Raw genomic sequence first — 12,250 nt, 5'->3', positions numbered from 1 at the left:
GTAAGTACTATGCTCGAGGCTGCTACAGCTGAAGGTGGGATCTGAACCCACAACCTTTATGTGCAAAGGTAACAGTTCGAACCACTACGCTACCAGTTGCCCTGGGTAGGGACGATTATTCCATGTATCAGTTACAGTTAGTACCTTCATCAAGGGTACTAAAGCAGAACCACCACTGACCTCTCCAGTGTCCTTATCCTGACAGCAGGACACCTCCAGCACTCTGTCCACCTCAACATAGTCAGGGTTAAATGGCTCCTCCTCCATCTGAGGGTTGGCAGAGGAGAGAGAACAGAAATGAACCGGTTCGAGTCAGAGCACACAGCCATCTGGACAGCGAAAGGACATATGAAGACGGCGTGACGCTGGCTTACATCTGCGAAGAACAGAGCCCTCTGTGCCCGCTTAATCCGGAAGCGCTTGATCTTCTGCTGGATCCGCCTGTCCTTCAGCAGCCGCTGCTCTGTAGCCCACTCGCAGTGCAGATAGGAGCTGAGGGAGTAGAGGCGAGATAAACCTGTTTGCAGCCGCAAGGTGTTTTCAAGGTGTGGGAAGGCTTTCAGAGTTTAAGAGATCGTATATATATATGTCAGCAGACAGCAAGACGCTGCCATCCTCAGTGACTGTATGAGAGATCTTACTAAAATGAAAGACTTCCCCCAAATTAACGTGCTTTGGAAAAACAAACAGCACGCAAAAATACGGGCACTTAAAAGCACAAAACTAAGCCTTACTAGTTCTTGTATTTCACAAAGAACTCTTCCACTTCAACCACGACTCCAGGAGAAACCTTTGGAGGAGAATCAACAGTCGACAATTCAGGAGAAACCTCAAAAAACGAGAATTTTGACAACTTCAACCTGAAAAACGCCAAATACCTCAGTTTTCACAAAGCGCGATGCCATGATTTTGTCAACGACAGCAGCATCCTCGTCACTTGGATTTTCCTGTTCGACACACAAAATTATGTTAAAAAGAGCTGCTGCTTTGCATTGTTTCAACAGCAGCACATCATGATGATCCCACCCATGATTGTTTTCCTGAGCTGTACTCTGGTGGACATGAATTGTAGGAGGAGAAAGAAAAACGCAATTTCAAACATATCATTTTATAAACAAAACATTCCCGATTCCTAACTACCGCCCCCCGCAAGGAGGACGTTTTGTTTTCAGATGCTTTAAAAGAAAGGATGTAGGACCTGATGATAAACCACACGCGGGAATCTCACCAAAAACAGCTGCGCGGGCTGCTCTTTGGCAGGCGCCATCGTTGTCTTCTTGGCTTTGATGATGACCCTGACCTCCTCATCCGACAGCCTCGAGTCACCGTCCTCTGTGTACTTCTTGCGCTTCACCTGCCGACTGGACCTTCTCTTCTGAGGGGGACAAATGCAACCCGTCAGCATCTGGTCCTTCCTCTTTTCAAGACTGGGTGCTCTTTCTGCCAGCTTTGATGGTGAGATTGTTTGATGATCCTTCTTCATACAGGCTATGTGTTTATTCTTTTCATACCATCTGTGACAACAGCATAACAGACACCCTGCCAGCGTTGAGCTCACGTGTAAATGATGCATGGTTGGAGCCATGACGCTTCTCTTACGATGCTGATCGTGGGCAAGGGACAGCGAGCAACATGCAATCGCAGTCAAGAGGGAGGAGAGAAGCCATTTAGAATGGCTATCAGCAGGGGCACTGTCCTTAATCATCCTAATCACTGTAATTACCCAGGCTACGACTAATTAATAACAGTAAATTCACGTGGCACCACTAACAGGAGCTGAAAGCACTAATTAACAATGAAAAGGTAGATCATAAAGTGATGCTGTGCTAGAGGTACACGGGAACCCAGTAAGGAGTGACCGAAAATGCTCAAACACGCACGGTCCATGTGTTTCAGCATCATACTTATCCTCAGTCACCCGCTTATCACTATTCTCCCCTTTTTCTCATGGAATCAAACTAAATTACTCACCGTGAGAGAGATTTAATTAAGCCAGGGACATGATTTAAAGGGATAATTATATCTTTGCCAAGGCCGATAATCAGAAATAAGCACCGAGCGCAGTGATATCCACTTAGCCCACAATGGCGGTGTAGCTGTTCTCAGAATGAACCGAAGAGGCCGCTTCCCCGAGAACTGCCATTGCACATCACTACCTCATGTTATTTATTTACTGTGCGAAGCCACTTAAATTTTCACCCACTGATAAAGACGAGCACTTCATGAAGAATCTCAGGTTAGAGTGCACTGTAAGAGCAACAGCTGCTCCCCTCCAGGAGTTTCAGTGAACAAGCTTTTTAAAACCGCTGCTTTATCAAGAGTGTTCCATACGAGCGGAAAGCACACCGCGGTGCTCCCTGTGGAGCGGAAGCTCACCAGATCCTCATCCCTGGAGGAGTGTCGAGGGGGTGGTTCGTCGTCAGACAGCTCCTCCGAAGAGTCGTTCTTCCGCCTTTTATTCTTGCCGAATTTGATTACTATTTTCCTGGAAGACAAATTGAGTATAAAAATTTAATTGGAGGAAAAAATCTATTTCTTTTGCCGTTTGGTAATGGCATACCATGTGCAAACCAATGTCGAGACAACTTATTTATCATCATCATCAACAACCACCATTGTTTAGCTGATGCCTTTGTCCAAGGCAACTTATAATGTCAGGTTTGCATACAGAGCTATTCAGTTATTTACCCATTAATGCAACTGGGGGCATTTTTACTGACACAGGTCAGAATATTTATTTTTCTGAAAGCAACTACAGCAGAAGTTGCGGCTTGAACAAAGCTCTAACCACTACCCCCTGCGGCACATGAATTACTTCAAACCTTTTTCAAGGTCTTTATCAAGTGACACTGGTGCACTGCACATGTGGAAGTGTCACACAGTTTTTTTTTATTTTTTTTTAAAAAAAAAAAAAAAAACAACCTTCAGGCAAATGGATAAACAGGCCAGTAATCCTTGGCCAGTCAGGAACCGTCGATGTAATGCACGTTGTGTTTTTCTGCGAGACGTACGTTGCTTTTGGAGAAAAGCGTCTGCTAAATGAATAAACGTAAACAGACCAGTAAAGACTGAGAAACTCATTTCTTTCAGTAGTTTATCTGTGATTTCACCTTCTGTAAAGCTCCCAAAACAGGCCCATAATACTCATAACCTGTGCTGCACTGTGATGCAGGATGTGAGCCCTGACAGACCATAATGCTCTTCAATGAGAAGCACACAGCGAAACCTAACAGGGCTAAAGATGTCGCCAATACACTGGATTTATACATTTATACAATAGGTGGATTTTAACATCCACAATACAAATTAATGTATACAATAACTTCACAGCAGTCACAGAGTAGCTGTCAGCGTCGTTCGCAGACCTGACGCGGAGGAGACGGCACTGACAACGTAGACCGTGAGAAAGCCACTTTATTCGGTCGCTCGGCTCAGCGGCGGTTGCAGTGCCGACGGAGCGACTCGGAAAGGCACCGCGGGCCATCGTCTAAAAGCCCCCTTGGTCATTTCCTCCTCGGCAGGGAGAACAACGCGTTTGCTGACGTGCGGGGTTTCTATTCAAGCAGCTGGCCCAAACAGGCTGCGTGAGAGAGCGGCCCCTCGGCATTGTGCTCCGCTCAAACATAAACAGCAGGAGCTCAGGATCGTGATGCGAACGCCACCCTCCTCTCTGCCCTAAGGTCACCGCACAGAGGGAAAACCAGCCAAAATGACAAGTCACCAGGCCCGCAGGTGCTCTCAACCCAACACCTGGACATCACCTTTACATGATAAACACGGGGGGGGGGGGGTGAGGCAGCCGCTGTGGCAGTCAGCAAATCCAAGCAAAACCTTTCGCCTGTACGCAGACACCGGCCCACCAAACACCAGAAATTCCTGAGTTAGCATGTGAGCTCACGGTCCGAAGAGGCTCCAAACTTCGAACTTGTTACACCTCAGCAGAGCGTGAACTCCCATGTAAAATGAGGGGGAGACTCAATGCGGGTGTACAGGAGAGCCACTTCATCTGGAGGCTGTCAAACAGTCTTGTACGGCACGATGACCCTGCGGCGTCGCGGGATGGGCTGGCTCCACGGCAGGCCCCACGGCAGGCCCCACGGCAGGCCCCGATGCTGCTCTCGTGCCTCTCCCATGCCGGAACACGCAATCAACTCCTTGACCACGCCAGCTGAACAAATTCTGACCACGCCCTCAGCAGTACAAGCCTGGGTGCTGAAATATTTGGTGAAAGTAACAGAGAGGAGTCCCCTGTGCGATGGGTACCAGATTTATGGTGGCGAGAGCATGCCAGCTCGATGAGCATGGTTGTTAGCTACAACGAAGGGGGTTACTGCAGCAGTCCTGCCAGAAAGATGCTCACGTGGGGGGGGTTCCCCACATCAGCCACCTATGTTTTCCACCAGCTGAGACCCAAGCTGCAACACACTGTGGGAAGACTGGGACACACGTACGGTACGTAACAAATGTAGGGCTCAGCGCGACAAATGTGCTTTAGAGCCGCTTTCTCAGACTATAAAAAGCACCCACCTTCTACGGTGGTACCCTTAAGAAAGGCACTTACCCTCAACTGCATTGAAGAAATAACCCAGCTGTTTAAACTGGTAAATCACTGAAAGCAGCCATGTATACAAAAGTAGAACTCTGATGTGCCTAGAAGAAAAGTATCAGCTAAATTAATAATTTCAGTAATAATGAATAAATCCCATTATACTATTCGGTCTGCACAAATGGGAGTCCCTTTCACACAACTTTATTAAAACAGCTAGGCAGCACTCCCTGAAAGGCAGGTAGTGGAGAGGGCGCTGGAGTAACATCACGCCCAGTGAGTAACGGTGGAGATCATCCATTCGTCGCTAGGCAGTGAGATCTATACTTATATGCTTGGAAAAGAGTCATGCATCCCCCTCCAGAGTGTCTCTCTCAAAAAGAGCAGCAACTAAGCCAAATACCAGAGTCAGCAGATGACTGGAACAAAACACAATTAGACTATACAGGGTCTGAGTACGACAGATGGATACGGGATCACTTGGACATCAACAACCAACCCTACACTGAAAGAAAAAAAAAAAATTAAAAATGTATTATCATATTAAATTTAGACTATGCCAAAGGATCATTTGGGATTTCCAGACTCCTTGCATTTATACCAAAGATAATCCAGTCACTTTCTCAGAGTTGGCTTTTCTGAGAAGATTAAAGTTAAAACATATACGTCTGCAGCTCCAGAGCAACCGTTCGGTTCAAAGTAAAGCGGCGGCATTATGAGGGGATTAGAGTCTCCGCATGCGAGCCGGTGCTCCGGAGGTGCACTTGCTCTGCCAGCAGGCACGCAGCATGGGTACGCTGCAGAAGACGACGTGACAGAAGAGGTGGGGCTCGCAGATGAAACCCCATCGCGCCCTCCCGTGTCAGATGGTGTTTTACTGCTCCGCGGGGACATTTTATGGTGGCCCGCTACGATTTTACGACAGCGGAGACTGCGTGCTCCCTGCTAGGAGGTTTACTGCTAGGGTGGACGGTGGAGGCAGGCTTTAAGGAACAAATTTCTGTCCAAGAAGGTTACAGGTTTAAATCCCAGTGGAGGAACTGCTTTGATAAAGACAGCTATCCTTCATTTCCTGACTAAAAATCCAGAAGTATGAACGGAAGACGGCTGCTACGCCGATGCAGCTCGGAACCGAGCTGGGGCCGACACCCGTGTTCATCCCCCCAGGTGTCCCGTGATCTCTGCCAACACGCTGCAGAGTAAACCTACACATGCTTCCGCACTGAGGAAACATGTCGGGGAAGCACAAAGCTCATCGCTTTTCGGCAGCACGCTCAACGTTCGCATTGTGTTCCACGCTCCATTGTTCTACAAGCAGACGACAAATATCGTGTGATCTTTAAACCAAACAAAGCCTGTCAGTTTTGAAACTGTGCTCATGCCCCTGCTAAAGCACAGTTGAGACATTGAACATTTAAATAAATAAATAAAAAAATTGTAAAAACGGAGGAGCTGAGCCCTGCCATTCATTAGGACAGGGAGAGAAAGAAAAAAAAAAAAAAAAAAAACGTAATGAACAGGACGAAAAGACCCGTGCGAACTAAGCGTTTTGCACGTGTCCGAAAGACCGGCCAAGTGCGTGTGTCCGTTTGTTGTCGTTTAGGAGCGGGTCACGCTGATCTTCGGCTTCGGAGCAGCCTCCATCTGCTGCCTATATTGACCCACTCTGCCAGAACAATAACTCTTGCTCACGTCTTCGTTTCCTCTTTGTAACCCTAACCCCCATCACCAACACCAGAGGCCAAGTTCTGATAAAAAATCAAGTCAAAAGGCACAAGGAAGGGAGGAAGACACAAACAGCTCCGACAGGCACGCACGCCAGACAGGGAGCTTCAGGTGTTGCTCGCATACAACCAACAACCGGGCTCACTTGCGATGTGCGGAAAGAATCCCTAATTATTGGGTACCGAGAGGACAGATAAGGCGATTTTATTTGTTGAAAACACCGCGCTGCCAACGGCTACCGATAACGGAGGACGTGGCGCCTTGCCACGGCTGGGATTGGAGCTACTCCTCCTGGCCAAGGGCTCATTGTTGAGGACAGCTGCGTGTTCTGTTCCTGAGGACAAACAGGGTGCGCCCAGGGGACACGGTGTCTCCGCTCTGGAACAGCCACAACAAGCTAAAATCTAATTACGAGCGAAAAAAGCAAATACACACGGGACCAAAGTACGTGAACACCGTTCTTCTGCTGGTGTTTAACTTTGCTGGCCCGACGCAACGCTGAACGCTTACTATTACTGCATTGAAATCCTCGGCTAAGAACGAACCGTTACGTTTTTCGCGTGGAAGGCAAAAAAATAAAAATAAAAACGTTGAAAAGCGTTAACGGCGTCCGTTTCGGAGTTTTGGAGCTGCTCGTTATTCACGCAGAGAGAATCAGCGGCGAGTGGTTCGTGGCGTCTGCAGCGCTTCGGACACATTTGCATACGGTCCTCCATCATCGCATGTAGAGCTCGGAGGGAGGAGGTAAAACGTGACATGGACCTTCCGGCATGTTCCACTGGAGGAGATGGCTTCATGGGGCCCAAGGGGAGACACTGAGTCTGAGAGAGAGAGCGAGAGAGAGAGAGAGCAACCCAGCGACGCACTTCCTGTTTCGCCAACAGCCACCACAGCGAGCCCACACAACACAAACACACGGAGCTCTGACCTGTTTTTATACACTGAACATATTTCCACCTCCCGGATATAAAGCGGCTTCTTGTTTGAAAATCTGCCTGGGAAAGGGAGCTGAACCCGTCCGTCCCCTCCCAAACAGCGCCAGTGCTCCACAGCGCGAGTCACATAGTGCCATTCACACACAAACGCGCGTACGCGCGCACACACACGAGCGCTTCTCACTGCTTCGAGAGCGAACTACTCTGTAAGAGAATGCCACATTCCACTGGACTCGTCTGTCCCGCATGATTCCAGCATGAGTTGTAACCCCTTTAACGCCTTTGGAGATGCACGGAACGGTTATGGAAATGACACCCCCTTCATTCACATTCATGTATCTCATGCTTTTCTCCAAAGAAACTTATGTTAAGTCTGTACAATCAGCTTCTCATAAAGATTTCCCCATTTAAGCAGCTGGTCAGTTTTTTCCACAATTCAAAGTAAATACCTTGTTTAGGGGTACTATAGTAGGAGTGAGAAGGAAACTTGAGTCTTCTGTCTCCGAGGTGATGGCTCTGACCAGTACGCCCCCTACAGGTCAGTTTTTCCATGCAGTACTTGCATTTCATATTTATTTATGTCACACATCTCAATGCATTGGGACACATCATTGATACAAACGGGGGTCACTGGGTGTTTTACACACATTTTCCAGAGAACTGGTCTCATGGGCTGACTGCCCCCATGGAACTGCATCACAGAGAGCAAACGCTGTTTTTCCATTGATACCATAACGCAGTGCGTGCAATCGTCTGTGTACTGTATGAGGGGGAAAAAAAAAAACACATGCCAACCCTGTTCTGGGAGGAGTTCCGCTGCTCCTTACCGAGTTCTTCCCTTTCCACCTCGCTGTCTCCCTACATGCATGTGTGTGCACGCAAACACGCACACGCCTGCCTCCAGCATTCGTTTACCCTCATTTACCAGCTCCGGAGTGTAACCTCGCCTCTCCCCTGGCTGCAAGCAGACAGGCAGGCCATCAGCATGCAGGAAGCGCACGTTGTGGGCTGGAGTAATGACTCCTCCCGGAGGGCCGGCACTTCCGCAACAGAGTGAGCAGGCGGAGGGAAGGAAGCACATTAATATTTCACAGAGAAAGAGAAGCACGAGGCAGCCAGGCTTCCCTTGGAGCAGAGTGCGGCTCGGGGGGGTGGGGGGGTGGCAGTACGGTCTTGGCGCCTCCCCTGTCTAAGACAAACGCTCATCATAAAGGTACTCAAACCCCAAAACTCTGTCGAGGCCACGATCTTAAGAAACCTATTCAAGGAAATTCAGCCAAAGTGCTTCAGGCACACGAGGAGAGGAAAAAAAACAAAACCAGAAAAGACCACTTTTCTACATCAGAAGCAGAATTTCAGTATTCTGCACTCCAGATTTTTAAATGCTATGAAATCGTTATTAAAACCTGTGTCAATCCGCAGGCATCTAAAGAGATGTCAGCACACATTTGTGCTCAAGCCCTTGTATTGTTCCACAAAAGAAGGAGAGAACCGAGCGGGGTGTTTTTGCCGTGCCGCTACACACGGCATTCACCTTGTTCTGGAGCTCCAAACTCGGTCTGTTCCTTCACGCTCAAAAATGGGAGGTACTGCCAGCCCAAAAATAAGGCTCCCCAACCCCTCCCACTGTATGCCAGCACCCGGGTCAATGCCGTCAGCCTGGCAGGGGATTACACAGTGCGCAGACACCAGGCCTTCCTCCTGTCAGCGCTGGGTCAGAGCCCAGACCTCATGGAGGCCTGCTGTCATGGTTGGTTTTCCCTGGTCAAATTTAACCAGAGATGAGGTACCTTAATGAGTCCACCTCCATTTTTTTTTTTTTTTTTTTTTAAAAAAACTCCCCCCCCCGAATACACCGAACTCCACAGACACGGTGCCCTTTACAGAGTCCATCGACCTGAAGCACAAGGCGAGCGGAAGAGTGCTGAGGACTTGCATAAACACTGCGGCTGTGATGTTAAGCTCCAGCAGAGCAGATGTAGGCACGTAAACAGCCTTATCTGGACGCTGCCGGTGACTCACTGTTTACTTGCAGTCTGTCTGGCAGGTGCACAACCCCAGCCAACATCACCTTTCAATATTCACGTCGCCTCCGCACCGGAGACCAGACAGCTGGCTGGACGGTGTTGCAGGATCAAGGGCCGGGGTCTCGAGGCTCCGCGGGGGACCAGGAGACCACCGCTGCCCCCACGAGTGGCTTCCGTGTAATTCCTCCCCAGGCCAAAGCGACAGCTCGGTCACTGACATGAGCGTTCTTCACCCACGACTGCAAAACATCCAGCTCTCACAAGTTTGAGCTGTTGGTGCTGCCTGTTGTATTTTTTTTCATTTGCATTATTTATGCTCTTATCCAAAGCAACTTGCACTGTGCAATTTATACATTAAGGTATTTAGAGTAGTTTTTACATTTACAGAGCTGGGTAATTTAACCGGGACCTTTGATTCCGAGGTGATGGCTGTAACCACTATGCCATCTGCACCCTACGTTTCTGCTGCTATCTAACTGTCGCACGCAACATGCTGAGCTGAGCTGATCTGCAGGCCCTCGCCACGTACGCTGCTTGACCCAGCTCACCTGATCGGGTGTCCGCATGATCTCTGTGGAAACTTTTTACGACACACTAGTATTCCTTCCAGACAACGGTAGAGTGTTTCCAAGCTCAGGAGGGGTGGGCAGCCAGCTGGGTTTGGGTCTCCAGTGATGCTTCTCCTGTCGCTGTCTTAGGAGTTCCATTTCCGCTCCTACTATTTTTTCATGCAGTTTGTTGCATGTCTCTGTGGTTTATTCATTGTTTGCCATTAACCATCTCATGGCAACATGTTGAGAAGGGCGCTGTACAAAAACAAACTAAACTAAGCTAGCAGCCTCAGGGGAAAGGACATGAGGGAGGCTTCATCTCTGAGGCTCCGATGAACCGCTTGGTCAGAGTCCGCACTTCCACCTAGACATGACCGCATGTCAACAACCATAATCCCATCTCACACTTACCCAATCTTGGCATTCTGCTTAGCTTTTGAAGAGGGCACAATGCTGGCCTTCTTGGAGGACTTTTCCTTTGTCTGGGCCCTGTGGCCACGCGGTGCCTTGTGCTCGGCAGAACACGGGAAGCTCTCGGGGCTCATCACCCTGGGGATGTTCTTCTCGCCCCGCTCTCGGGCCCTGGCGATGGCCTCAGAGATGATCCGATTGGCTTTCTCCTGCTTGTCCTCCAGGCCACTCTCCACCAGCTGCTTCCTCTGCGTTCTCCTATCCCAGGAGGTGGAGGAGGAAAACTGTAGGGATGATGAAGGCAAGCTGTTCTTCAGAGGACTGAGGACTCGTGGGTGGTTACTGGAACCAGTAGTGTTCTTCCGGGGCTGCGTGAGGGGGGGAAGACAAATGAGTTATACTGTGAATAAGTGGCTGAATTCTTACAACTCATCGGGTTTTCTCCTGACTCCGTCTACACTCATACAGGTTAAAAAGTAAACGTTGTGTAACGTGCGATTAAAGATACGTGTTTGAAACCTACAAAAACTGAACAAGTGTTACAGATCTTGAGGCAGCCTGTACTCAATCAGTCATCTGTACGTGGATTAGCAACATTATTAGACTCACAAACCCGCACACAACCCTGAGCAGAACCACTTCACTGTGCAAGCTTTCACATGTAAGTTACACTTTCATTTCTGGTCTTTTACACCTTCAGGAGCTTTCTTTTCACTATAGGGTGGGCATGGGTAGATGGCAGCAGAGCCCTTTTCAATAACTGGAAGCAAAGTCAGGCTGATACTAGACTAGACTCAGCTCAGAGAAAAATGTTGAGTTCTGTGGAAGCAGTTTACTTGTAGAGCTTCTAGGCAGAAGCCCCAGACACACAAAACGGACTAAACGCTGAGTGAAATTCCCTCATTTTTACTGAAATGTCAAAACAGAAGACACTTCCACTGCAAATGACAGGAGCTCTAGCAGGATTCTAGCAGGAGATTCACTTCCATGAAGACTCGAATGAAAACCTGTCAGGGAAACGACAACGTCCACACATACTATGAGTCATAAGGCGTACAACTGGTAAGTCAAATTTAATACAGAGCGGGAGAGGGGCCTGTTACCAGTTCTACATCTCGTGTAATGTGCACGGGGAAAAATGGTGGTAATGGAGTAAGTGACCATACTTTAACAATCGCATCTGTAACGGTCTGGCTGTCTAATGAAATACACTTTTGTTTACACAGCTGTAAATCACTTTGGAGAAAAGATGTAGGCTAAATGAATAAAAGCAAAAAAAAAAAAAAAATCAGCAACCCAGACAACTCAGTGGGGTGAGAGGCAGAAGAGAAGCTTTTTTTGGATGGAAAAAGAACATTGCAGCTGACCGACTCTCTCCTAGCTCGTGCCTATGGTGAGCCGGGTCGGCTCGTGCACGCGGCCGAGGACCTTGAATCCCTTGGCAGGGGTATTGACAACACAGTGTAAACAAGAAAGCCCAACAAAGAATAAGACCAGGCTGCTGGTGCTCCCTGGTGACTCCTCGAACCCTTCTCGATCCACACGTCACGAGAAATTCACAAATACCAAACACAAGCAAAATAAACAAAACCTTAACTACAAGGAATTTAAAAACAACGCAAGTTTTATGTTACACGTCTCGAAGTACATAAGTTCAACAACTTGGAGCTGGAGGTATTACACGGAGGAACAAAGTGATGGAGACGCTTCATTGACGGGCTCAGAACTACGTCTTGTTCACCTTCCGTTCGCTTCGTTTACACCTTCTCCTCACTTTCGAAAAACTTAACAACACTTACTGTTCACAATCACCATCTGCCGGCATATCAGGTGAAGCTTCCGCGTGTGATTTGAGGTGGTATACTAGCCGTCTTTTTATACATTTTTATAAAAAAAAAAAAAAAAAAACTTAGTACATTAACTTGCGTGACCAAAATACTTCTGAAAAAAAGTCGGTACCGGCAAAAATTTTGTTACTCAACAATTCATAAGACGAGAACCAACCGTAGCAGCACTCGGGACAATTTTGAGCAGATGAGTTCCCCAGCAGCCACG

General features: G+C 48.2%; 1 protein-coding gene across 6 annotated transcripts in view; it reads right to left on the bottom strand.

Moving 5' to 3' along the window:
• Positions 1–12,250, bottom strand: part of LOC108926305 (chromodomain-helicase-DNA-binding protein 9-like) — a 54,501-nt gene that overhangs the window by 22,686 nt on the left and 19,565 nt on the right. For all 6 annotated transcript variants that reach the window (XM_018738906.2, XM_018738908.2, XM_018738910.2 and 3 more), the window contains exons 3-9: positions 10,196–10,563; positions 2,377–2,485; positions 1,229–1,375; positions 879–947; positions 735–790; positions 375–492; positions 181–267 (exon numbers count right to left, since the gene is read on the bottom strand). In XM_018738906.2, the coding sequence (XP_018594422.1) occupies positions 181–267; positions 375–492; positions 735–790; positions 879–947; positions 1,229–1,375; positions 2,377–2,485; positions 10,196–10,563 (954 nt within the window). The remainder of the gene's footprint in view (positions 1–180; positions 268–374; positions 493–734; positions 791–878; positions 948–1,228; positions 1,376–2,376; positions 2,486–10,195; positions 10,564–12,250) is intronic.

Source organism: Scleropages formosus, chromosome 7, assembly GCF_900964775.1.
Source record: "Scleropages formosus chromosome 7, fSclFor1.1, whole genome shotgun sequence".
Taxonomy (NCBI): domain Eukaryota; kingdom Metazoa; phylum Chordata; class Actinopteri; order Osteoglossiformes; family Osteoglossidae; genus Scleropages; species Scleropages formosus.
Note: the sequence above shows the minus strand (reverse complement) of the source record. Positions and strands in the feature narration are given on the sequence as shown.